We start from the raw sequence: 25,797 nt of genomic DNA, 5'->3' as shown, positions 1-25,797 counted from the left end.
AAAAAAAATCAAAACAATTTTGTGACTTTTGTATTTGGACACCAAAGGGTTAAAACACTTAAAGTTTAGTATTTTAAAATCACTTTGCTGTAGAAATTTTAGATTAGTATACTGATGTTTATAGGAATTCTTTTCTCACTGTGGGCGTTTTCGTGTTCTGATCTCTTTTTTTTCTTTCTCCTTTTGTTTTAATCCTTCTATCTGCTAATTTTTGTATAGGAATAGTTACTAATTCTTTTGAGATACAGCCTACTAAATTTAAAGTAATTGAAGCCATGAGTTGACTGGTAATTTTAATCCATTCTATATAAATTTCGGTGAAGAACTGACAAATTGGTTTCAGGATGAACGTAATAATGCTTTAAAGGCATAAAAGGCTTAGTATCTTGTTGTTAAGGTGGTCACATGATAATGGCTTACATAATGAATAATGTGCTACAGCACTTTATGTATGTTTATGTAACTTTTAATCTTAATGTTGCCTGCAAATATGTGATCCCTTATGATTATAAGTTTCCTGTTTATGCACCATTGCCCGTTTAAATCAAACAGAAGATTCTGAAACTGTGAAAACTACACATGTCAATGTTTTACAGCTACGTAATTCGAATTGACTTGATTTTTTCAAGTAATCCTAGAAAGGGGGAGCATTCCATATAGAAACTGCTGAAACTGCCACAGGTGCTTCTCCGAAAACCTTACAGTTGTGGCATTGAATGTTCAGTATCGCTTCCTTTCTGCACACAAGGCATACTGTTGAGGTATTTGTTGCGGTGATTGGTTTTAATGCTAATCTAGGAATTCAGATATAGAATCTATAGATTTGCATGCTTTGCTTACCCTAATTTACAATTATCTACTTTTTTTTTTATTTGTAAACTAACAATAGATAAGTTGAGATCAGTATTTTTTAACAGATATTACATTGATATACAGAAACTGTGGTTTATTTTCTTAGATTGTCGCATGGCATTAACAAAAACACAGTGAGCTGTAGGTGATGTAATCACTATTTAAAATTAGAGGATTTTTTTTACATATGAATGTTTTTTCAAAAAGATTGAATGTTGAATTTTTGTAGCAAACGTTTGTTTTGTTTTTCAAGGTATGTGACATTATAAGTGGAAGATAGAGTATTTCAAGTAGTACATATCAAAGACACATAGAAATGTACTTGATTTTTTCCTTCAATGAATATAAAAAAAATACGAACAACTGAAACATCTTAGAATCAAGTTCGTCTAAGTAAATTCAGTATAATTTATAAGTCAGTGCAAGAAACACAAGTCTTTCTTTCCACAGATCCTTCGAAGAGTATTTTTTTTAGAGTTAACTTGAAATAAATCTTCCTTACAAGAAAGTACACTTAAACAATTTTGAGTTAATTTTTTTGTACTTTCTGTACCTTAATCACAGTGGAATTATCTTCCATATTTTCTGAGAGCTAACCTCATATTTTTTCCTTCCTTTAGTGAACTTCTCAAAACAACAAATTGTGATTAGATTGAGATAATAAAAATCTCCCTAAACTAAGGCTAAATTGAAAGTTGACTTTGTGTTTCTATATGCAAATCCTGTTTGGTCAGGATATTTATTTATGAACAACAGTTGAGTTACACACACAGCCCTTTTAAAAGCATTTCAGAAGTAGGGAATAACTAAGCATAAGCTTCAACAGTGTCCTCTTTATAGTTGCTTTAATTTGATACCAAGACTCTCAGATGAACTGGGCCTTTAAAATGGGAGTTGTGATGTCAACTGGAAGGAGAAAAACAAAATTAAAAAAAAAAAAAGTGCTCTTCATGCCAAGATTAGTCAGTTTTGAAGACTACCTGTGGACATCTCATGATGGATGAAGAAACACTGGGTTGTAAGAGTGTTGTTTAAGCACTACAGAAGGTATGTGAATAAATGTATATACAAAAGTCAGAGTTTTAACTCAAACAGTGCGTGCTTTCAGTTCATTTATAAAACACTTGTCACTACAGAATTCAAGTGTTAAATGTAATCTGTCAAGAAACCTCAAGATCACCTATTTCTCCATATCCAGATTTCCTTCAACTTTTCTCATGGACCTTTTCTATTTATAACAACTTTATAGTATGAAAATGTATCTTTCCAATTGTATTTTTTTTCTTTTGCTCTGGTATTAGCATCCCAAACTTCCATTCTTCAAGGAAAATAATACATCTTTATCATTCCCAGCTCCTGGATTTTTGTCTACAAAGAAGGCTGAGGGTAAATAACATCATGCTTTGTGATTCTAATTTAACTGCAGTAATAAGAGTAATAAATACAATGAATAAACTATAAAGCAAAATGAAATACTGCCAAGTTATCTTAAGAGGACTCATTTGTTTTTCAAATATGAATGGAAAATCAAATGGAAATGATGCAAGGCTTGTGCTTTCTAAGCGTAGAGTGAATCAATTTTCTGACAACGAAAACTGCACTTAGTTCTGGGTAAGATTAAGTCAGAGATTTTTCTCACTTTTTTTCAATTCAAATTCCTGTCTGGAGTCGGTGCCAAAAAAAAAAAAAGTCTTTTCAGAGGTATAGTTTTCAGTGTGCTTTCCTGAGCTTCTCCACCTGTTTCTGTAGCTGAACTGACCACCTTCAGAGACATCTACTTTTTTGGACTTGATTTACTGGAGAAGAGATGGGGTTTGAGGGTAAATAGGACAACCTTTAGAAAATACTGTATCGAGTCAATGAATACTATGTAATAAAAGACTGTCTAACTGTAAAATGCATGTAATGTTGCAAGGCTTAGCCTGACTTTCTTTTCTTTAATATGACTTCCTTAAATCCTTTCACATCTTCCTTACTGATAGTTACTTCGTAAAAGCATCTTTGGAAAATACCAGTCTAGCTTGTTACGTGCTTGGTCTTCTTTCAGCTAGGTAGCCTAGTTTTGAGAAAACACCTGAAAGGAAATACAAGCTTGTTTTCAAGTGCAATATCTTAAAAAGAGAGAGAGAGAGAGAAGGAAGGAGAGAGAAAACCTGCAGAAAAGTTCCTTGCTAAGTTATAAATTCTGAGTAATAGTTGGAGAAATAGCGCTGTCATATTTGCAGTATGATGAGAAGGAATAAAAGGTCCGCTTACCTGAAGATTTAATATCAAATAGTATGTTCTCAGTTTCTTTGGCTATCTCAAGGTTAGGGTTAAAGTCAGCTCAAAACTAGTACTGAAAGGATTTTTAACTTTAAAAAAAAAATCAAGGATGGGTGGAAAAGAATTTTTTTCAAGAAACATGAAATTTTGAGGTATTTCCATCCGTCTTGTCCAAAGGTTTGCATTTTTTTCACTGCTTTTCTTTTGCAACTCAAGTCTTGAAGTTGGTTTTAGTTAAAGTATCCTTTATGTAGTCAAATTGTTCTTGTAAGCAGCTGTGAGAAATGAAGGGATGTGCCTTTCATGGGACATCTCTGATAACTGAGGTAGTTGACAATTTACTTAATTATAGTGATTACCTCTCTGAGTTTCCTTTTTTTAAACAATGCAGTCAGTGTCATATATAGTCTGCTTAATATCCAAAAGAATCTTCGATTATTTCTCCTCCTTTTTCACCTGATAGTTTGCATAATTGCAGTTCATAATCAAGGACTGACATAGAGATAGATTGCATGTAAGAGATTAAACTCCTTCTGTGTCTTACACGTGGTCAGTGCAGTGAACCATTTCTGTTTTCCTTTCCATAATAAAGTCTGTTTACATTAACAGCTTTTATATTGGCTTATGGACCTAGCAGAGCTAGCTGCTTCATTTCCAAACATTGGCATCATTTGAGGTAATTTGAGATTCAGTAGAAGTGTTCCCAGTTCCTTGTAACTGCTGCTGCAACAGGGGAGTACTACTCAAAGTCCAGATTAGTGCTTTTAAAGAGCGGTGGAATAGATGTCTGAGCTTTTTTAATTCTTTCTAGTATTCCACTTCAGCGTTTCTAGAAAGGCTGTATTAGACTGGATTTTTCTGTTACGCACTCAGAATCCTCACAGTGATGGCATTACTTCTTATTTAATTACATATTTTGGAAACACTTCTTGATGAATTCATGTCATAAAGCTATTCTAATCTGGTAAAACTGTGATACCTGTTAAGGGCTTTATCTTTCCGATTTATGCGTGGGCTAATTGAGTTTGCCATTTTTTCTTACACTTCTGATGAGCTAGTGTAGCATGGCTAGTTCTTTTAGCCATTTTTGTTCCCACTGACAGGTGGTATTTTTCCTAGAGAAGGCTTAAAAAAAGCTGCTAAAGTAGTAAAACGTTATTTTTCTAGATTGTTTTTTGAGAAAATGAAACCTAAAGTTTGTGCCATTTCTGTTGACTTCTGCTTTACTCCTTCCTGAAAATATTGGAATACAAGCACGTTTAACTGAAATGTGAAAGGATTTGAAAGTCCTAGAATAATCAAGTTTCTATTAAATTCACAGAACTTGACAACTGAATGTAGAAGAATTCCTCATATTATTATGCCCACTGAGAGAGAGCAGAAAGAACTTTACAGTTGTTTTCTCTTTTTCTAGTTTGTTTTCTTTTTTCTTCTTTTTTTTGCTAACTTCCTGACAAAGTGAGTCCTTGTGAAATTGTTAGGTTAAATTCTGACTCAGATTTTTAAGAGAGAAATTTCTAAACTCTTGGAATCAAGAATGTTACATCCAATCTGCTCGAGTCCTTACAAAATCTATGCAGTATTTCTAAAGTACTTCCTTAGGACAAGTACTTTTTTGTTTGCCTGTTAGGAATAAGGTGTTTAAGAAGAAGTGGGGAGGGGAGAGATCTAAAAAAAATCTTACTAAGTTGATTACATGTTGAAATCTGCCAGACATTAATTTAGATCTCATTTCTTTTGTTTCTGGGAAACAAACTTTCTCAAAATGTTTTACATTTAGCCTTACTCTTGGGTCTTAGTTCATACATCTCCAAATGCCTCTCGCAGCTTATATCACCATTACTTTGGGAAATGATGACTTAAAGTCTGTCTTACAGTTAAATCTTACAGTCTGTTTTTATGTCTTACAGTCCATTTTTCAAAGCAGAGATATACTGTTCAGTAACATTTGCTAAAATGTAGAATTATTATCTGTTGATGTTTTATTAAATTAGGTGTTCAGTCAACACCGTATTGTTTTGGTCATGTTTTTATCTTTGCATATCTTTAATTTGCTCATTTAGATTTCTTGTATTTTCCTTTTTGGGCCAGCAAATTTAAAACAGATTAGACAGAATGGAGTTATTCACTTTGTTCAAAATCAATATTGAAATACTGTATCTGTATTGCAACACAAGTAAATTAGAACTACCAGAAGAGCATTGAATGCAGGTTAGCAGGAAACTCAACAGGCCATCTAGTGTAGCATTGGAAAGGATCGACTATATTTCACAGAATTTCTGGCCTCATAGTCTGTCCTTAAAAAGGAGGAGGTGAGAAAACACTTTGCAGATTCAACAACCCTAACTAACTTCATACTCTGAAACTTTCTCCTAGTGCATTATTTGAAATATACTTTGCTCTTGTTAATCCCATTCATATACTGCCAGCACTGGATGCACAGAACATATTAGTCTCTTTGCAGCTGTCTGTTAGGTGTTTGAAGCTAATATTGCTACCCTGAGATTTCATTTCTTTTGACCAAATAGTTTTTTCAGTCTTCTAAAGTCTTGCTTTCTTGGACGCTCTTGGCTGCTGTTCTCTGGATTTTCACTAGTAGTCCAAGTAAGTGATCACTTAGAATAATTCTAGAATGGAATGAAATTACCCTGATCTTCCTAGTTAATAAGCTTTCTGATTCTGTAGTATTTCAATTTACCCTTCCAAATCTTACATAACGTAGCTGTATCCATTTACGGAGTTAGTCTTGCTGTAATAGTTTCTAAAGATTTTTCTGGTCTTTCATTGTTATAGCAAATAAATTGCAGTGTTCTAGGAAGTAAAGCTGAGCTTTGTTCCTTGTGTTCTTTGCATGAGCTGGATTGAGTTTTCTACTGCATATGAGTTACAACAGAGGAATCAGGTCTATTCATCTTCTAAATTCTCATTCTGTGGCTAGTCTCTTTCTGGATTTTGAAGTTTTAGACTTCAACTACTACAGGATATACAGTAGTATAAACTAATGAAGCCAAGAAACAAAAATCCATTTTTCTAACTAGTTAGCTATGTTTGGAAAGGAGGGAAAAAATAGGAAAGATACATTGGCTTCTTTTGCTTCACAGTCTAGTTGTGTCATTTCTAGCCTTCTTGTTGCCAGTTCTCTGCGCTTCCTTATGACAGGATTCTGTATTTCTAAGCACAGACATACTGTATGTTTGTGTAAATACATGTCCTACAGCATTCTTGCAAATTAAACCTCCACAAGTCTACATGTCTTATCTGGTTTCATTTATAAGCTCCCTGATATATTAGGATATTCAAAATCCAGTGCCATTTCTCTTGTACATGGAAAAAGTCTTGGTTCAAATAACAAAGCAAGTCCCAACACTTATGATGTCACACACTTTGAAATAAGAAACAAACCAGAAAAAAAAAAAAAACTATAAGCAAAGCATAACTAAGTATAGCACCTTATCTTTTTTTTCTATGTATGTGTATATTTTATTGTTAGGAGGAACAGTGATGTTGTTGTTACCTTAGAAACCAGAATGCCATGGACAATTGCCAAGTCATGTTAAGCTTGTTTTGAGTATTTGATCTTTTACTCAAGATATAGATTGCAAAATAAACTGCAGAAGATGGTAACGTTCAAGGCTTAAATTAGTCTGAAGTTTATGTAAAGATCAGGTCTTCAGACTATTTTAGAATAAAGCGTTTTGAGAAGTTTAAATAGGAAGATGCTTTTTTAAGGCATATAGTATATTGATTTTATTTTAAAGTGTTTTGTCTCCCAAATTTTGCTTAGAAGCCAGATGTATGTGAGAAAAGTTAAGTTAGTTATAATACTAAGATTGATAACTAATTTCTTAATGGAAATTTGCTAAGTGTATGCTTTCTCTCATCGCCAACAGATAGATAGTCAGTAAGGGCAGCAGCAGCAGCCAGCTAGGTTGATGAATGAGTGTAATTCAGTTTCTTTGTATTGTACAGCTTGAGAAATGCCAGTGGCCTGACAGCAGCAGACCTTGCACATACCCAGGGCTTCCAAGAATGTGCCCAGTTTCTCTTGAACCTCCAGAACTGTCACCTGAATCGTTACTATAACAATGGCACCTTAAATGGGGTTCATCAGAATGCAGGTCCCAATCCATTCAGTGGTGGGACAAGTCGAAAGAGATCCTTTGAAGATATGGAGTCTGCTGGAGTAAAGAAAGCTAGAACGGAAGGTGAGACACTAGAGGTAAAAGGGATGGGGTGATATTGTTGCCAAGAAAGGAAAATAAACATTTTAAAGCCTTTCAGACTGGATGTTGAGTATTATTCACAAACTCACCAACATATTTAAAATACATATGAATACAAGAGGTAGGTAAATAAAGCTTTCCATCCTTTGAAGAATATGCATATGCCATAAGATCCCTGTTAGCATCTTGGCACGTTCAGAAATTTCTATTTCCGGAGAGTTCTGCAGTTACATGATGCCAAGAATAACATGCAGAAGAGCAGCAGCTGAAATTAGCTTCTGTTCCTTCCTCAATTTTTTCTTGTTTTGGAGAGCAACATAATATTGCCTTAATTCACAAAGAAGCCCGGGTGTTCTGATGGTAATTTTCCATTTCAGGATTCATTCACACTTCAGAAACTGTTTACTAGGCAAGATGGATGAAATAAACGTGATGCAAAAACGTTTCTCAATTGATAAAGATTGTATCTGTGACATTAAGTGAGCTTACATTAAATCTCCAGGATTTTGTTCCAAGGGGAATGGATAAGTTACAGGAAGATGTCAGACTAGAATGAATCTGGAGGATTCATATTCAGCCTTGTACGATGAGGATAACACTGCTTCCCCTGCCAGCCGTGATGGAATAGTACCTTGATAGTTTTGGTGGCTATATGAAGAAGTCTTTTTTTTAATTTTATAAGTACCTTGAATAACATGAGAGAGAATATCCTCTATTCCATGCTATGGTCATCCCATTAAACTCTTAATAAAAGGAGTCCAGCATTTGGTATTCGAACTTTTGTTGTTCCTACATCCAGCATTGGGAGAAGGACTTGGCAGGTCATCAATGAAGACACTTTTCGTCAGTTAAAGTTTATGTTGGTCTAACAGGTGTGGCTTCCAGTAAGCCAAATAAAATGGGCTCAACTGGTGCTTAATTCCAGTTAACAAGAGTGGAAATGAGGCCAAAACAACGTTTTAAAATTGATACAGACAATATTGATGTCATTTACGGTGTCCCTCTGTAGTATTTGCTTTAGTACTTGCCATCCAGCCACCATTTCAGCTATCCCAGAATTGGGCATTAACATGGGACTCCATGGCCAACCATAATTAGGGTATGCTGCTTTATGTGGTTGGTCTAAACTAAATACGTTCCTGGTGGAGAAGAGAGCCTGTGCAGTTAAACGGAAAGGGTTTTTTTGTGTTTTTTTTTTTTAAGAGTTGTTCCTTCTGAATGTTCATAACCAGCAATCTCTTAGTTTCAGAAAATTCCTCCAATCTAGTCACAAGGTTGTGTTTCCCCAAAATGTGCAGGAGTGGCACAAGGCAAGCTATTTTTATGATATATGTTGCCAAGAAATAGCAGTATCTGCATTTCCTTTCAGCATAAACAGTTGCAGCTGTGGATGGGGCAAACAAATAAAATATGTTTAAGTGAATGAGGTCTCCTAACCAAAAATGGAGATATTAGAGTAGAGAAGCAGTGGGGGTAATTTTTGAATTTTTTTTACAAGTATGATTTTTTAAGACCTTTGCAAGCAAAGGTAAATGCTTTGCTGCGTTTGCTTGAAGGTTTATAGAGTAATTAAGAGGTGCATCCAAACTGTTGAAACTGAAGTTTTTGATCTGATATGTCTGCCTTCAAAGGCATCAGCGTCAGAAATATCTGTCATAATAATGCAGAAAGTCTGTTGGAGTGGGAATGAGTCACTGGTCTTGAGGCACTTTGTAAACAGTAAAGGTGAGTAATGAGAAGTCATCAGTATATCTTTGTGCTTAGCTAGCCTTTTTACAAAACAATACCAATTTTTTGGCAATTTTGCCCTTATCAAAGGCACACTCTCCTATTGTCCTTTACTTTAAAACTGTTTGGGAGATTCTGGATTTCAAAGAGTGCAGGTGCCCTGTGTTTGCTGGAAAGGGTAGGGTTTTGATGGCCATACCCTGAATTAGAATAATCACTCCTTTGGAAAAATCTATACGTCGTGCCTAGGCACAGCATGTGCCCCTTACAATGAGACTGTAGGCAGTAGAGTTGGGAGAAATACTTGAGCTGTGCTTCACCCTTTGTCCTGAAATAGCTAAACTGGGCAGGGGGCAAGAGTTACGTACACATAATTTTGTTTATATGCACGCACATACCTGCTATCAGGCACGCAACATTAAAGCCCTTTGGCTTCAAAATTATGCAACGCTGATACCTGATACACTGCGATGGAAACGAATTATTCTCTGCTATTGGAATATAAAAATGAGCACCATAAGCTGAACCTAATGAATGCACATCTGTAGCCACTCCTGGTGCAGGACAGCATTCAGAATGTACACCAGATAGTTTTGGCTTAGAAACATTAGCAGGATTTTACGTCCATTTTTCTGAAATCGGATCCAGCAACTTCTCCCTGCTTCCCGGGCTGCTTGGTGCACAGGGTCAAATGCAAAGGCGATGCACACCAGGCCAACCGCTCGCATGGGTGCGTTTGTCACAGTCCTATCCCTGTCCATCTAGCTCCTGGCCCTTGGCAGACTGCCCTGCGTGCTCCACACAACGCTGGCTTGCTGTGCGCAAGAGGTGACCTGACTGTCAGCATCGTGGCTCTCAGCGTGGCTGCTGCTGCGTGCCCTTTGTGGGATGGGGACAGGGAACAGTGCTGGGTGTACCCTTGGATGTGCCGGCGTGGAACTGCACGTCATATTCCTCTGGGTAGCTGCAGAAAACACCTTTCCCTTCCTGGTTTAGGGTGATGTGAGGTTCACTGATCCAAGGCCCTGGTCTCCTTTAAGCCCTGGGTGAGCTCTTTGGCCCGGAAACACATTTGTGATTGCTGAAGGTTCCTTACAAACAACTAGTCTACTAAATTTCTGTTGTGCCCAAGGTAATGCAAGTTGACTCGCAGTCTACTATTGTAGCCCTTTAAAACATAATGGTGAGTGTATGCAGGGTACAAAAAGGTGAAAAGGTGTGTTAGTGTCAGTGTGAGAGCAGTGCAGGATCTGCTGGGCTAATACCGGAGGAGTACTGTGGCTGGTAGCTATAAGAGACAGTGCAGTCAAGCCCGTCTGGCTTCTTAAAGCATTTCCCACAGCAGTCTAGCCACTTTTTGGCTTTATCAGAAAAGAGATCGGTTTGTTCAGCTCTTGAAGGGATCCCTGGAGCAGTCTTGTGTGGCTGGGACGTGGGTTTCTGGGAACTGGGAGCCAAGGAGGGAGCAGTCCCAGCTGGCCAGGCAGACATCCTCTGGGATAGAGACTGCTTTTTATCCATTGGGCACGCTGTAAAGCCTAAAGATGGGTAACCTAAATTACTCTTTAGTCAACCTATTAGTACATCAGGCTAATAACTGCTTGATACACAAGTGCAAAGTCTGATAGGTGCTCTGCTAATTCTCCATTTTGAGGGATAAAAATGGAAATGCAACTACTGAGCATTTGCTTATTGCACATTTGGAATCTCAAAACACATCAGAAGCTTTCAGTGGGCAGCCTGGTCTGTTGGGAGGTGTCCCTGCCCTTGGCAGGGGGGTTGGAACTTTGGCTTTAAGGTCCCTTCCAACCCAAACCATTCTGCGATTCCAAGATTTCTATGTAGAAAGTTTTTGTTTTAATAACCAAAATACTCATCTGTTGGCTGAATGTTCAAGTGTGCACCAGTGACTAAGCTTACCTCTTTTTCTTAACCAGCTTACAGCTTTGATGGCTTAATACCAATGATGAATGGAGGAGTTGAGGACGATGCTGACAATATGCACGTTGACAGAGAGTTTGCTGTTGTATCAGGTGGGAGTGGACAGTTTCCTGTTAACTACAACAACATTCAAATGGTTGAAGACACCAAACAACAGGAGAGTAGTTCTGTTGGACCAAAAGAAATTGAAATATACACTGTTTCTGCAATGCAAACGCCATGTCGTTGCAAGAACCAATATGCATTTTATTTTTAAGTATAAGACTTAATTCTTTAATTTTGCACCTTGTCATCTAGAGTCTCGAAAACTGTTGTATTGCTGTAACGCCCACTATTCTGGGGTTTTAGTGGGTATCTAAAATTAGCTGTTTCATGACAAAAATTGTAATGGTGAAAGAGGAGGTTTGTTGGTAGTTCTCAGATAAACAGAAATTGACAATGGCTGTTTCACTTTTAACTTAAGGCTTGTATTATGTTGTGCCTTGCTTTTAGTTGCTATGATTTCAGGTTAAAGAAAATTCAGAAACAATTTAAATGAATCATTTCATTTCCATTAAATAGATTTAATTGCTAATAAGATTTGATAGGGAAACATTGTAGCACTTACATAGCTTTGAAAATAATATAACAACTAAACTATATTCAAAATAGTTCAAAAAATGCTATATAGGGTAGTCTAGACACACATAGTGTGTTTAAAATTTATTCAGACAGCAATATAAGTGCAGGATCCTGCTATGAGCAAATCTGTGGTTTTTAATGCAAATAAAAAGCTGCATATTGCTGGTCTTAAACTGGTATTTGGAACTAAAGTACCTTGGAAAATTGTTTGGACTTTGTACGTTGATCTTCATGAAACAGTCATAATGTTAGTAGTGTTAGTGAATATTAATGGTCTAAGATTTTTTCAGGGCTGCTGAATCAAGATGCTTTTGGTAACCCCGGGGTGTTTATAGAGTTACTATTATAGTGCGTTATTATTATATTGAGAAATGAATTTCTTAGTGTGTTCTGTGATAAAAATGTTTATGCTTTGTACCACAGATCAGATTCGCCAAAGGGAATGATAACGGATAGATATTTTAATATATTAGAAGTAATATATATACATATATATACAGTCAGTACTTAAAAAGTAGATTATGATATTTTCCAGTGATAATTACCAAGTGTTCTTATTTATGGAAAAATGATTGTCTTTCATGAATATTCTCTATTACTATAGGTGCTAATTTTTAAAAAGTAGTAACATTCTATAATTATCACTAGAATTATTCATTACCTACTTTTGCATATTAATTAACAATAGTGCCATTTTTATTAAATTTGATTTGGCAAAGCCAGCCTATGAGGGTTTATTTTTAAGCAGTTAACATTTTGCACTTTTCAGTTAATAAACACTATCTGAAATTCCTTCTGTGCGTTTTCATCACTGAAGTATTAGCTCTGATGTCTTGATGGGTTTGGGTGCTTTTTTTTCACTTTCAGTAAGAATTTGTGGTTAGCAAGTTCAGCTGATGTGGTTATTTTAACTCATGTAGGGATGAAACAGGAAATTCCGGTTAGTATATCCACCAAGTTACAAAATTAATACATTTCTTGGCATTGTGTATTGCTGTATGTGAAGTATCAGTATCGTAATCCATATTTCAAATCATATCCATGTGGAGGACTAATAGAGAACCAAAGCTTCTGGTTCTTCCTTGTCAAACAGTGGTACTCATAATACATCACTTAAGCAAAAACCCAGAGTTTTATAATTGTGGAAAGTTACCCACAGACTAACTTATGGGCTTGATTTGGAAATACAGAGTAAATACAACCCTGTTTTGCACATAGGTTTATGCATTCGTGTATACTCAAACATATGTGCACGTATCCAAGCTCAAGAACAATGTAAAATCTTCAAATGTTACCTTATAGGTCTGTATTTCTACGTTTGCCTTGCTAATCTTTACTAGTAGGCATTTTTAAGGCAGAATATATCATGCAGCTTTTGAGCTAGTACTTTTGAGTACCACTGCAAAAAAATACATTTCAGACACACTGCTGAAATCTGTTAATGGAAATAATAATTATTGTACTAATTACTAAATTCAAAAGAGAAATTGCTTTAAAACAGTTGTCTCTTTTTTTGCATGCACATTTTTAGAATTTTGTTTCCTGCCATTAACCTTTTTTAGTCTTCTGTGCACTCTGCTGTTGCTATTGTATGGCCTTTTGCATGTGGATTGTACAGATGTTACTATAAACTCATTAAATATAAACCTGCTCACGATCTTATCTAGCAGGCTGCTAGATAAACTGAAGTACTTTCTGAATAAAGGAACTTTGAAACATTTTATGTTAGCCTCCCAACATAATATTTCTTTTTTTTTGGCCTACTTCAGAGTATACCATGCTGTGAGAGTGACCGCTGAAAAGAAAAAAATAAAAAATAAAAAAAAATAAACACAGATTAATTATTACTGAAAATAAAATAAAAGAAAAAAACAACTCATCACCCTCTCACAGATACTCAGTTCTTGTACATATATATTCTTTTATCCCATGAGGGCACTACATTTAGGATGGAAAGAAGCCTTTTATTCCACCTTTCAAAATGCTGTCCGGAATGCTGCCTGCTACACTTGTCTCATAGAGTTAAATGAAATCATTTCTGAGCAGTTCACCTTGTCTTTGAAAGATTAATACGAGTATATTTGCACATTGAACGTAGGTAGATTTCGACATCACAATCCTTGACTCAAGCTTAGTGATCAGCTCTCCTTACTTTGAACTACCTATGTTGTTGCAAATAAAGAAAGGGTAGATTTATTTACAAAGCTGTGTATGGAAATGTTTTTAAAATCAGTGGAGTATAGTGGAGACATTTTGATGTATTTTGATTTATTCTTAATTTTTGGTGACAGGTGTATTTCTTAATGCAGATATGAATAGCAGTAGCTCCATATTGAATGCACTGACAAATGGATGTGCCATCAATGGACATTTGGATTTCACCGCCGCACAACAGCTCAGTGGGATGGATACCAGGCGTGAGGAGTGTTTAACAATAACACCTAACGGAATCATTCCTGGAATAACTTCTCCCGGTAGGCATCGAATTCATACCAGTAATGGCACCGAGGAGGTGGAAAAGGCCATGAATAATCCCACTGATATGTGTGGGTCTCTTCATCTGAATGGAAGCCCGAGTAGCTGCGTTTCTAACCGGCCCTCGTGGGTGGAAGACCCTGGAGATACTTTGCACTATGGACACTACCATGGTTTTGGGGATACTGCTGAAAGCATCCCCGAGCTTAGTAGTGTTGTTGAGCATTCCAATTCTGTTAAAGTTGAACAGAGGTATGACAATACTGTCTTAGGCACAATGTATTTGTACCATGGTTCCTAGATCAATGACCTTTATATCAAATGCATATTGAAATTGCTACCAAATGAATCTGGGGGGACAAAATCCTCACATAGCATTAAATTTGAAGATTGCAACTTATTGCTATTTTTACACTTTGTTTATATGAAAAGTAAACCTTTAATTTGACAGCCTTATACAATAGTTGTAGTTTGTTGCATGTATGGGGCTTATTTAGTGATAAAATAGGTGCTGTTATGATGGAATGGTTATTTTCATTTTTTATGGAATGTTCTGGTTTTGTATTTTTTTATTTCTCAGCTTGTGAACACTATCTTTCCCTTTTTAGAGCTGTTTCCCCTTTTATTAAAACAACGTTTAAATGAATTTTGTGAAGAAAATGTTACATATGTGCATACTTAGAAGTAAAGATTTTCCTTTTCCCTATCTTCTGCTGAAGCTATGGTAGCAATATCAATGCCAGCTATCACTATGCAAGGTTGAAAAGTGGCAATCTTACGGAGCTTCTCTGACTTTACGGTTTTGTACATTTGTTCAGTATAATTAGATGTTCATCTTTACATTTTTTGAGCAAGTTGTTTAAAAATGCGGAGACAAAATTTGGAAAAAGTTAAATATTAACTTTTCCGTAGCATAGGAGTGCTTTTTATTGTTGTTGGGCTCTTTGCATTATAGAGTGGGAAGGTGGGTTGCCTTTGTTCAGTCGCAGTTGGGTGTGCCTCAGGTTAGTTCTGAATTTGTGGCATCTTCCTTTTGCTTCTCTTCTTTATGTGTATGCTTGATATTTTACCATAGCTCACAGACTGGAGGCATGTTGGCACTGTTCTGCTTTGTATGCAGTTTAAAATTACTGTTACTTGTTAGAGAATTTGCCAGGTCAAAATATTTGAGTTTGACTGTCTTGGATATACATTTATTGTCCTTTTTTTAACATGCTTTGAAAATGTAATGTTGTGTACTCTGGGCTATGCTCATGGATATACATTGTATTTAAAGCTTAATACACAAATCAAAATTCATATAAGTGCACTATATGAGCACTAATAATATAAGTTGCTGCTTTGTGATATGATAAATGAAGAGTGGGTGGGAAGAATATGGTAAATGAGATAAGCCCTCTGAATTGTGTTGATTTTTTTGTTTGTTTTGTTTAAAAAGGGACCTTTAAAATTGGATTTAAAAAATAAACTTATTACATTGTATCTGAATACCGTGTTTAGACATTATATTTTTGTTGGCAATTTGAGCAAGTCCTTAATAGCTTTAAATCATGTTTCTCTGTGATCTTTCTCAGTGCAACTGTAGAACTGCTTAATTTCGTCAGTGTGTGGAAGCAAATGTGAACAACTGAGTAAGTTTTCCTTGACTGAATCACAGAAACACACACAAGATATTCTGACTGTAAAGGTTGTATCAGCCCTGAACTGCAAAAACACGTTAAAAACACTGGCTGTCTGATTTTCCTGGAAACTGTACTCTCCCTTGAACATTTTCACATAAAATGGTACAGACTGCAGAGAAGTCAATATTTTAAACACACTTTACACTCCGTGTGGTTCACCATACAATACCTGCGGTGTATTCAGATGGAGAGCTGCATTCTCGCTGAGCTGCCCTGGTAGGAAAATTGAGCGGGCATTTTGCAGGTTGTTGGCCAGACCAGCAAAATTCCTTGGTGCCTTCTGCAGACAAACAAGATGATTAAGGAAAGGTGAATCCCACCTGAGACAAGCTATTTCTGGCATGCATGTAACTATTTGCATGTGCTTGAAGAACTGCATCCGGGCTGTGTTCTTAGATTTAATTTGCTGATGTGGTGCCTAGAGGCACGTGCTGTTGCCATCATGCTAACAAAAGACATTAGCTTAAATTTGTTGTTGTGCTTGGTTTGGGGATTTTTTTTTAGTATTTCCAGAGTTTGCTGCATGTACTTGTTTTTTTGTTTTTCTAATACATCAAAGCATCTTATAATAAGCATTGTCATCTTAAGTACTTAGCTATAAACTGAATCCTCAAGGATTTTCTTTGGGTATCAAGTAAGTTTGCATGTGTCTGTTCACATATTAAAATTTTAGGTACATGACTCTAACATGACAAGATTTGTAGTCTGTAAGACACGATCTTTAGAACTGTGTACACTCAGGTTTCATTTACTTTTCACATCTCTTCACCTTAAAATACTTTGGAAGACGCTGTGTTTCAAATTCAAAGAGAGGGCTTGCAGCTTTACTTTAAAAAGCACTTCTTGTGAATTCATCTGTGTGTGTGTGTTCAGCCACATGCTAGTAGACACACGGATTTCAAGGTGTGTATCTTCTGAGAGGCACAATGGAAGCTAAATATTAAATTCTAATTAAATGCAGAAGACCAGCGAAGACCATACGACGTAGACGTGCTGTGTGGGTTTGCTAGGTAGCTTCCTTACTGGTAATGTTGCAAAAGGCAGAAGTCTGTGACAGTATGATCTCTGACACGAGCTGAGATGTAGAGTTCTTTAAACACAAAAAATTATAAGAATTCTGAGACTGCCTTTTTTACAGGTGCTTTTTGAGACAATATCAGAGGCCAACCAAAATCTTGTTTTTAAATTGTTCCATAAATTTTCAGTACAACATGAAATAGTCATCAAATCACAGCATGGTTGAGGTTGGCAGATATGTGCGCATGAGTAGGGTACTGTTACAAACCCATAGCACCCTCTGGAATTTACTGTTTTCCAATTTAACTTGTAGTTTCAAGTGTATGCAGGCAATAAACCTGTAAAAGTAACGAAGCTAATGGACCCAATTGCATCACTGGCTGGAGAGGAATTACTAGATTAAGGATTTATACCGTCAAGTGTGGACTTAGTTGTAGCAGGTATAATCATGTCTTTCTACATTTAATCACCGATGACACAGAGGCATTATTTTAAAATATTTTGCTGTTAAAATACTGAGGACTTTTCTGGGTTTGCTTCATTAAACCAGCTGAAAAATTCTAAAAGCCTGGTAGGGCTCACAAGCCCTCTTCAGGCCTGCACAATGAAGTTTCAGATGCTGTTAACAGAGTCACGAATCATGGAATGTCCTGAGTTAGAAGGGACCCACGAGGATCACTGAGTCCAACTCCTGGCACCACACAGGACCACCCAAAAACAAAGCCCAATGTCTGAGAGCGTTGTCCAAACGCTCCTTGAACTCCGGCAGGCTCGGTGCCATGACCACTGCCCTGGGGCCCCTGTCCCAGTGCCCGACCACCCTCTGGGTGCAGAACCTTTCCCTAACCCCCAGCCTGACCCTCCCCTGTCCCAGCTCCGTGCCGTTCCCTCGGGTCCTGTCGCTGTCCCCAGAGAGCAGAGCTCAGCGCCTGCCCCTCCGCTCCCCTTGTGAGGGAGCTGCAGGCCGCCATGAGGCCTCCCCTCGGCCTGCTCTGCTTGGGGCTGGGCAAACCGAGGGACCTCAGCCCCTCCTCATACGTCTTCCCCTCCAGACCCTTTCAAGGCTTTTATCAGCTGACCATTGTTCTATGTGATGCTTTGTCTTAGCATTGTTTTGGTTCTGGGAATGGTTCTCTGAAACTAAAGTTCACTTTCTAGATTTCTGCTTTCACCTAGATTTAACACCATCGCCCTTCCACGTACTTCATATGGAATGCACTGCCCAGTTACTGTCAGCATCCTCTTGGTTGCCCCCGTGACTGAGGTTCGATTTTGTGTGAAATTTCAGTTGATTTTTTTCCAGTTTATGTAGATGTTTTTGCCCTAATTCTCCCCAAATGTAACTGCTCTCCTATTTTGTTTTTCAAAACCATCCGCAAAGTTTGGGCAGAAATATAAATAATTATAGATTCAGGCTGTAGTTTGATATGGAAAATTTCTGACCAAGTAGTTTAAGCTTGGTGATGCTGGAAGAGAAGAACAGTTCTTTTAGGGGAGTTTTAGACACCTTTAAATATTGTTTCAGTCTTTAATATTTTTAAAGCTCTAGCTCATGCTTACAGATAAAATATTAGTCTGGCGTTCTAGAAGTTGTGAAGGAAGGCTCTAACTTGAAATACATCTATCAGATCAGATGACACTCAGCTTTGAGACCCATTGCAAAGGATTTCAGACCCTGTAAAGTTTTCTAAATGTTGTTCTTGCACCTGACTGCAGTCGGACCTTGATCCCTGTTCAGATTCACATTCCTTAAGCTAGCAAAAGATTCTGAGTCTACTTTATTAAACTTATTTAACAAACTATCCTTCTGCAATCTGAAGTTGTACCCCACTTTAATATTTACAGTCAAAGGATAAATCAGTAAGGAGTTTTTACCATTCGGGTTATAAAGGTAACACATCTGAAAGAACTACCTCATAAACATCAAAGTAAGCCCTGAGCACAAAACAAATCTAGAATTAATTGCTGTCCTGTATGCAGTACAAGTTTTTATTAGCAACGCACACTTTTTGAAGTACAGCCTCACACACCTCTACACTTACTTTTTGTCCAGCCATTTTTTCTAGCCTGTGAAAAACTGTGTTCTTAGGGGAAAAAAAAAAAAAAAAGAAGAAGAAGAAAAAGGAAACCAAACACCCCCCAAACTTTTTGTAGCATTTTTTCCCCAGCAAAAGTGCTGTTCATGCCAGCACATCCAGGGCACTGAGTCCTCTAAGTCCCTCATCCCCTTGGCACTGGGCAATCGGCAGCAGTGAGTGAAGCAGCTGGGCAGATCCTCCCACACTGCGGGCTGTGGCACATGCTCCAGACTCCCACTGGCCCCTTCAAATATTGAGAGATTTTGTTCAGGGTGCTTATGACCATAGTGGAAGAAAAATAATTTAAAAGTACTGTAGTAGTAGTAGTAGTAGTAGTAGTAGTAGTAGTAGTAGTAGTAGTAGTAGTAGTAGTAGTAGCAGCAGCAGCAGTAGTAGTAGTAAACCTTCCCTAGCACTCTTTTATGTGAATTTTCTTGTTATTTGGCTCTAGCTCTCAGGTAAAGTTACAGCTAAAACAAAATCTCTTGATGCTCCAAGGAGCAAGTCCTGGGTGCCTTGGTTTGGAGGCAGGTGAGCTGGGGATGGAGCAGTGGTGCAGATTTCCTACCAGATTGCTAAGAGAGGAAGAGAGGGGGGACTTCCCATGCTGGGCAGCACCAAGAGCTGCAGCAGTGATACTGCTGTGACAAAAGAGATGGTGGTGGAAGAAGGCACCCCAGGAGCACCCTACCTGCTTGCTGCCACTGGCCTGGGGAGCACAGATCCACAGGGCAGGAAAGCTTTGAGTCCCAGCCCAACCAAGAAAAGACAAGGAGGCTTGTGTGAGTAGGGTTTGCTTTTTCTGGCAATTGGGAACTCTATTTCTGCCACGCTGCTTAATGACTCCCAGATATTTCACACCTTCCATTCCCTGAGCTTTCTGTCTCAAAACAGTGACCAGACACACACTGCTGGCTTCACAATGGAAAAGAAAAGGAAAACGAAAAAAGGAAAACGAAAAAAGGAAAACGAAAAAAGGAAAAGGAAAAGGAAAAGGAAAAGGAAAAGGAAAAGGAAAAGGAAAAGGAAAAGGAAAAGGAAAAGGAAAAGGAAAAGGAAAAGGAAAAGGAAAAGGAAAAGGAAAAGGAAAAGGAAAAGGAAAAGGAAAGGGAAAGGGAAAGGGAAAAGGAAAAGGAAAAAATAAAGGAAAAAAGGGAAATGGAAGGGGAAGGGGAAGGGGAAGGGGAAGGGGAAGGGGAAGGGGAAGGGGAAGGGGAAGGGGAAGGGGAAGGGGAAGGGGAAGGGGAAGGGGAAGGGGAAGGGGAAGGGGAAGGGGAAGGGGAAGGGGAAGGGGAAGGGGAAGGGGAAGGGGAAGGGGAAGGGGAAGGGGAAGGGGAAGGGGAAGGGGAAGGGGAAGGGGAAGGGGAAGGGGAAGGGGAAGGGGAAGGGGAAGGGGAAGGGGAAGGGGAAGGGGAAGGGGAAGGGGAAGGGGAAGGGGAGGGGAGGGGAGGGGAGGGGAGGGGAGGGGAGGGGAGGGGAGGGGAGGGGAGGGGAGGGGAGGGGAGGGGAGGGGAGGGGAGGGAAGGGAAGGGAAGGGAAGGGAAGGGAAGGGAAGGGAAGGGAAGGGAAGGGAAGGGAAGGGAAGGGAAGGGAAGGGAAGGGAAGGGAAGGGAAGGGAAGGGAAGGGAAGGGAAGGGAAGGGAAGGGAAGGGAAGGAGAAAAATTACAATAGTTCATAGCAGTACCTGACACTTGGAGTATTGGAGTATGTATCCAAAAGTTTTGCCACAATGAAAATCATGTTTTCTATACATAGCACCCACCCCTAAAAGCATAATGAATGCTACCTGTAGGGTGACAGTAAAAAGTAGCCATCCTCTCTCTCCAGGAAGCCCCAGATGTAATGAGCAGCTTTATTTCGGTGCCGTGGGACTCAGCTGCACGCACTGGGCTTCGCGGCCGTGCCCAGGTCAGCAGGAGCCGGCCCCGCTGCCTGTAATGCCAGCAGCAGGGCCACGCAATTGTCACGATGGTCCGTCCCTGGAGCCATCGCTACCCTGACCAGCGCTACACAAGAAAAATGACCAGATTCCAAGCGCTGAGCAAAATATTAAGTTGCATAGCATCGGTCATATTTCTTCTTGCCAGGCTACAGCTGTAAGTTAAAGAAGGAAAACGCATTATTCTGAATGTTTCATCCTGCAAAGGCAGGATGTAATCGTACTGCAGGGGAAGGAACACGTTAACACCGCTCTTCCCTCGACGCTACTGAAAGGTCAAGCATTGTTTGCAGGTGCTAGCTGGCAGCTTGGTCACACCAAACACACGTGTGCCTTCCCGTGGCTACTGCAAAATCTGCAAAATTAATGGCGCCTGCAGTTTTTGCCGAGTTTCCTTCTGGGGGAGGAGGTTGGGGTTTGTTTTTATTTTATTCTCATTATTTCTAGAAGGTGTTGGGAGCTGGATTGGGTCCTCAGCAACATTTGACACATAGCTTGGCATCCCAGTCTTCTCTTTTTCATATTTGACACATTGTACAGCACAGCACAGCACATTTTATAAAAATCAGTACCAAAAAGACAAAATATAAAGATCAGGTAGGTACTCAATGTAAGAAGAAACAAACAAAAGTATAAGCATGATGCAGAGAAACATTTCTTTCAATGGTAGCTCCTGGGTAGGTCAAGCAACACTCCAAACAACAAGATATCAACGCAACAGGAACACAAACAATAAGACAGCCAACTAGAAAGTTCTGTAAATTAAAGTAAATGTAAAACCTTCAGGAGTTTGTTATATATAATGCAGCTGATAAAATGCCTAGGGATGTATTTATTGGACTGCATTCATAATTAATGTTTCAAATCTGCATTTTCAGCTGAAATTCTAGTAGGGACAAATCATGGAAGTGTCTTCCATTCCCTGACAGATTGAGCACTGTCATGCTAGAGACTGTCACCATTTGCCAGATGGATTTTCACTCTCCGTCTTGGAGCATCATCCTGCAAAGGTACAGATTGGCTTTGCTGACAGTAGCCAAGTGCAACATTTGTGTAAAGAATTTATTGTCACATAGGTGGAGGGGATGATGGCTTTTTTGAATGCATAGCAGTTCTTTTGTTGTGTGCACGAGCAGTGCTGCCTCCGTCAATAAACATCACTGTCCTGTGCCTTCTGGTACATGGCACTTTTGCAGGAGGCAGAAATACTCCCACCAGTGCATTGGAGCTCGGTGCCCGGTCATGTTGTGGCTCTGGACCAGACGGCTTCCCAAAAACAGCAAGGGCCAGGAGAGCTGATGGGCACCTGGGCACTGCTTGTGGTGGCCTGAAGCCGGGACACCACCGTGACACATGCCTGGACCAAGGAGCTGCAGAAATGCTCCTGGAAGCTGCTGGGCAGAACAGGTTTTTTATCTGAAAAACTGATTTCCAACTTTGGTGTGTTTCTCAAGGTGTCAGGATGCTGCTCAGACCAGCACTGCACAGCCCCAGACGGACAAGTGCCATCTGGGAGCTTTGTAACCAGGTCAGTGTGGCACCGAGCCCAAAATAATACGCCCTGTTTGTTAGGTCTTTGGTACGCTGTCAGGTTAAGCCTGCCGTGGCCTCAATAGTAAAAGGCAGAGCAGCTGAGGGAATAATCCTGCTGAACCCAAAGCCAGGAGAATAAGATCATCCCTCAGACTAAACTTGCTCAATGAAAGAACTGATACTCACACGTGTGACCTCTTGCACAGGACAACTGAGTAGTACAGGACTAAGGAGAGCAAATATGAACATGAGCTCCTCATCCTGAAAGACTTCGAGGAAATGGCCACTGAACTCACCATGCAGTAAAACAAAAGAAGCACGAAGGTGGCCTCCTGAATAAGGGCTTCTCCTTGAGAAAGAGATCCTCAAGGATTCACTAGAGCTTTTCCAGTGTAGAAAGACATATCTGAGGCAGCAGAGATTTGGGGAACCAATAAAGGAACACAGGCCAAGCAAAGTAAGGTGATGAAAATACTCAGCTTGTTCTACTGGTCTGAGAGCAAAGTAGTCACCTCTTTGCCACAAATGGTACCAACAACATTATTATCACTAGCGAGTTTTCAAATTATAGATAAAATGAGTTGTCCTGTATCTGTCCTATTTATATATAGCTGTCCTATAGAGACCATACTATGTAAAGCATTGAAGGATTTCAGTATAGATGTGCTCCCACATCGTGTAGATTCAGATGCTAGACTCAAAATTCATTTGTACCAAATTTAAGCAATTTATGCAGGCACAGGCATTCGGACGTTTTAGATCATTGCCTGGCTCTGACAGGAAAACCACTTAAAATTACAAAGGCTGAAATCTATATAAAGCAAAACTACTTTTGAACAAAGATAAACGCTACCAGAAATGGTATTCAATTAATGGCACTCCAGGACAATGCTTGACATCAATTTATGCATATACTCTCCAACCTGTAGCTTCAGGTGTATTACTTCTGGGAGCAGCAGAAAGAGCAGCATGGGAAAGAAAGAAAAAAAAAAGAAAAAAGAAAAAAAGAAATGCAAAGACCAAAGTCTGCTATGACCAGCAAGATAAAACCTGTCCAGACTTAGAGCAGAGTTACATATTTCACAGCTGTATGTTTTCAAAAGGACAAAGCCCACACCTGGCACAAAGGACACACAATGCTCCTATTACCTGATAGAGGTGTTGAGTTTCCCTTTGGTGAAACAGCAAATAAATTTGCCCAATCTAAGCCCAGCACAGGCTTGAGGAACTGTAAAATGCTTCTTACTGATGGTCAGCAGCAGAAGTCTGTGGGGGCTGGTGGGCATCAGGACGTCTCCAAACCTCCAAGCTATTAGCACAGTCTCCTGCCACCATGCCTGGGGCACCATTAAAGTGGCTGAAATACTGCATGCACAGCAAGGCTGACGGCTGTAAGGCCCTCCATGTCTTCAGGGCCTGGGCGAGTGTCACCTGGAAGACGTGAGGGGCAGCCAGGGCCTGCTCGGGGTGGCCTGTGCTGGCTCGGGGTGTCAGGGCAGGCTGGGCTTCGCTCGGGCCCTCTCCTGCACCCCCACACGTGCCCCACCATGCCTGCCCTCAGGAGGAGGACAGTCAGCGTGAACTTCCTTCAGGTGTGGCCTTGTGGCCCACAGCTCAGCCCCAGTGCAAGTTGTGCGTTGAAAGCTGACTTGTGCTGCCCTCCTCTTGGCCATCCCCAGCCAGCCTGACCAGCTTCTTCAGGTCTCCTCCTCTCTCTGTGGGCTCTCCATCCGTGCTGTGTGTCGGCCTTGCCTGTGGAAACACCACTGCTCTTTCTTTCCAGCCCACACAACTGAAATCATCTGCTCGTGATTCAGTCATTTTTCACTAACTTTGGTGTCTCTGGCTATCATGTTGGCCTTCACTACCTCTCTGACTTCTTGTACTGCCTGCCTGTGTGCACCAGTCATCTCTTGTCCTGGATGTTGTTTTAATTCTGAGTTTCGATGGCGTCTAGCACAGTGAAACTCTAGTCTAACGGTAAGTCTTCCAGGAGTGATAGCAATAATGACAACAGCAGCAACAGCACTAATAAATTAAGAAAATAACCAGGGACTCATCTACTCCACGGTACGATGGGACAGGATGCCACAGCACACAGCAGCAATTCCAATATCTGGTGACAGTAATACTGTGATGTATTATTTTCCTCCTCCTTGTTTACATGCTCTCCATAGAAATGTTTCTGAAAATATCAATTAATACATATGTTATTAATTCTGTCCCACTGTGGTTATTTGTAAGAAGAGGCTGATTTATTATGTATTTAAAAAAAGCCTTCCTCCAAATCCTACTCCTATAGCATGTCAGGCTCAAAATCTCCTTTTTTTTTAACCTCACCTGAGGTGTTATTTTCAGATCCCCTTCTGGGTTCCAGTCAACATGAACAGGTAGGGTTCCCCAGAGCCCATCTGTAGGTACCCTATTTCTTGTCTGCGGCCAGGACTCCAGCTCTGCTCTCAGCCTCCTCCTGATTCTCCATTGCATCACTCCGTGAGGGTGTGTAGGGCACGGGCAATACCCTAAAACTAAAGGGAGGAGACGTGAACGGAGAGAGACATAAAAAAACAAAACTGATTTTTCCACATATTCTGGGGCAATGTGGGGAAAAAGAAGAAGAAATAAAAAGGAATAATGGCACATAGGAAATAAAACTAGAAGCCACATCAGAAGTAATCTCCAGTCACTCCCATGATGTCCACTCCTGAGGCTTACAAGGAGCTGTGCTGGTATAGTAAAATCAAACTGCTCGGTAACTTCAGCCTCCTCAAATGGTGAAGGGATTAAATTGGGAAAAGGTTGTGAGGAGGAAGGTTTGACGCAGAAGAAAACTGAGAAGAGACAAAAGCAAAGTGGGGAAGGCATTTAATGAGGCCCCAGCAAACGCTTTGCTAGAGGAGAAAGGTCTGTGCACTCCTACGCACTGCCTCGCCTGCGCCGCATGCTAAAGGTGGGTTTTGGTGCGTTCGGGAATCTTTGAAGGACTGAAATCGTTGCTCATAGCGGGAAGGGGAACGCTGCTCAGCATGTGCTCAGTGCAGCATTTAAATAGCGGGAGGTTTTTGTCTTGCCGAATGCTGCAGGTTGATCGTGTTGGTTGAGTTGGTCTCTGCTTGCACCTGCGCTGCCGCTGCGCACACCAGCTCTGGAGCCCTCTTGAGAACCTCCTCCACGAGACTACTTTTTATTGTCAGTGGGAATGGCATCGTGCCAAGGAGTTCGCTTTGGCTTGCGCAGGGGACTGCAGAGTGCTTTTTCTAAACAGTAATTTGCTATGCTTTAGAGCACATGGACTATGGGAACATATGGGCCTCTCTGCACAGTTTGGATGCTAGGAAAACAACTCTTTGTAAGGAAGGAAATAGTACGGTATCAGCAAAGAGACGGGCTGAATGAATACTGTGGCCAGATCCCAGAACAGAGCTATCAAATTAGGGAGCTA

At 39.7% G+C, this 25,797-nt stretch overlaps 1 protein-coding gene and 1 long non-coding RNA gene across 5 annotated transcripts in view; one reads left to right on the top strand and one right to left on the bottom strand.

Moving 5' to 3' along the window:
* ANKRD10 (ankyrin repeat domain 10) overlaps positions 1-15,593 on the top strand; it is a 37,781-nt gene extending 22,188 nt beyond the window's left edge. For 3 of the 4 annotated variants that reach the window (XM_083820041.1, XM_083820044.1, XM_083820043.1), the window contains 3 exons: positions 7,087-7,322; positions 11,006-11,101; positions 13,922-15,593. In XM_083820041.1, coding sequence (XP_083676167.1) covers positions 7,087-7,322; positions 11,006-11,101; positions 13,922-14,406 — 817 coding nt within the window. In that variant the 3' untranslated portion in view covers positions 14,407-15,593. The remainder of the gene's footprint in view (positions 1-7,086; positions 7,323-11,005; positions 11,102-13,921) is intronic. The other variant, XM_083820042.1, reaches the window with a different exon arrangement.
* On the bottom strand, positions 14,634-24,567 carry LOC310892369. Its single transcript, XR_014578070.1, has 2 exons — positions 23,505-24,567; positions 14,634-16,067 (listed from the first exon to the last, which is right to left on the bottom strand). It is a non-coding gene; the product is annotated as an uncharacterized lncRNA (long non-coding RNA).
* Positions 24,568-25,797: the final 1,230 nt, after the last annotated feature.

The sequence above is a fragment of the Anser anser genome (assembly GCF_964211835.1).
Source record: "Anser anser genome assembly, chromosome: 1".
NCBI classification, from domain to species: domain Eukaryota; kingdom Metazoa; phylum Chordata; class Aves; order Anseriformes; family Anatidae; genus Anser; species Anser anser.
This window is presented reverse-complemented; position numbering and strand designations above follow the sequence as displayed.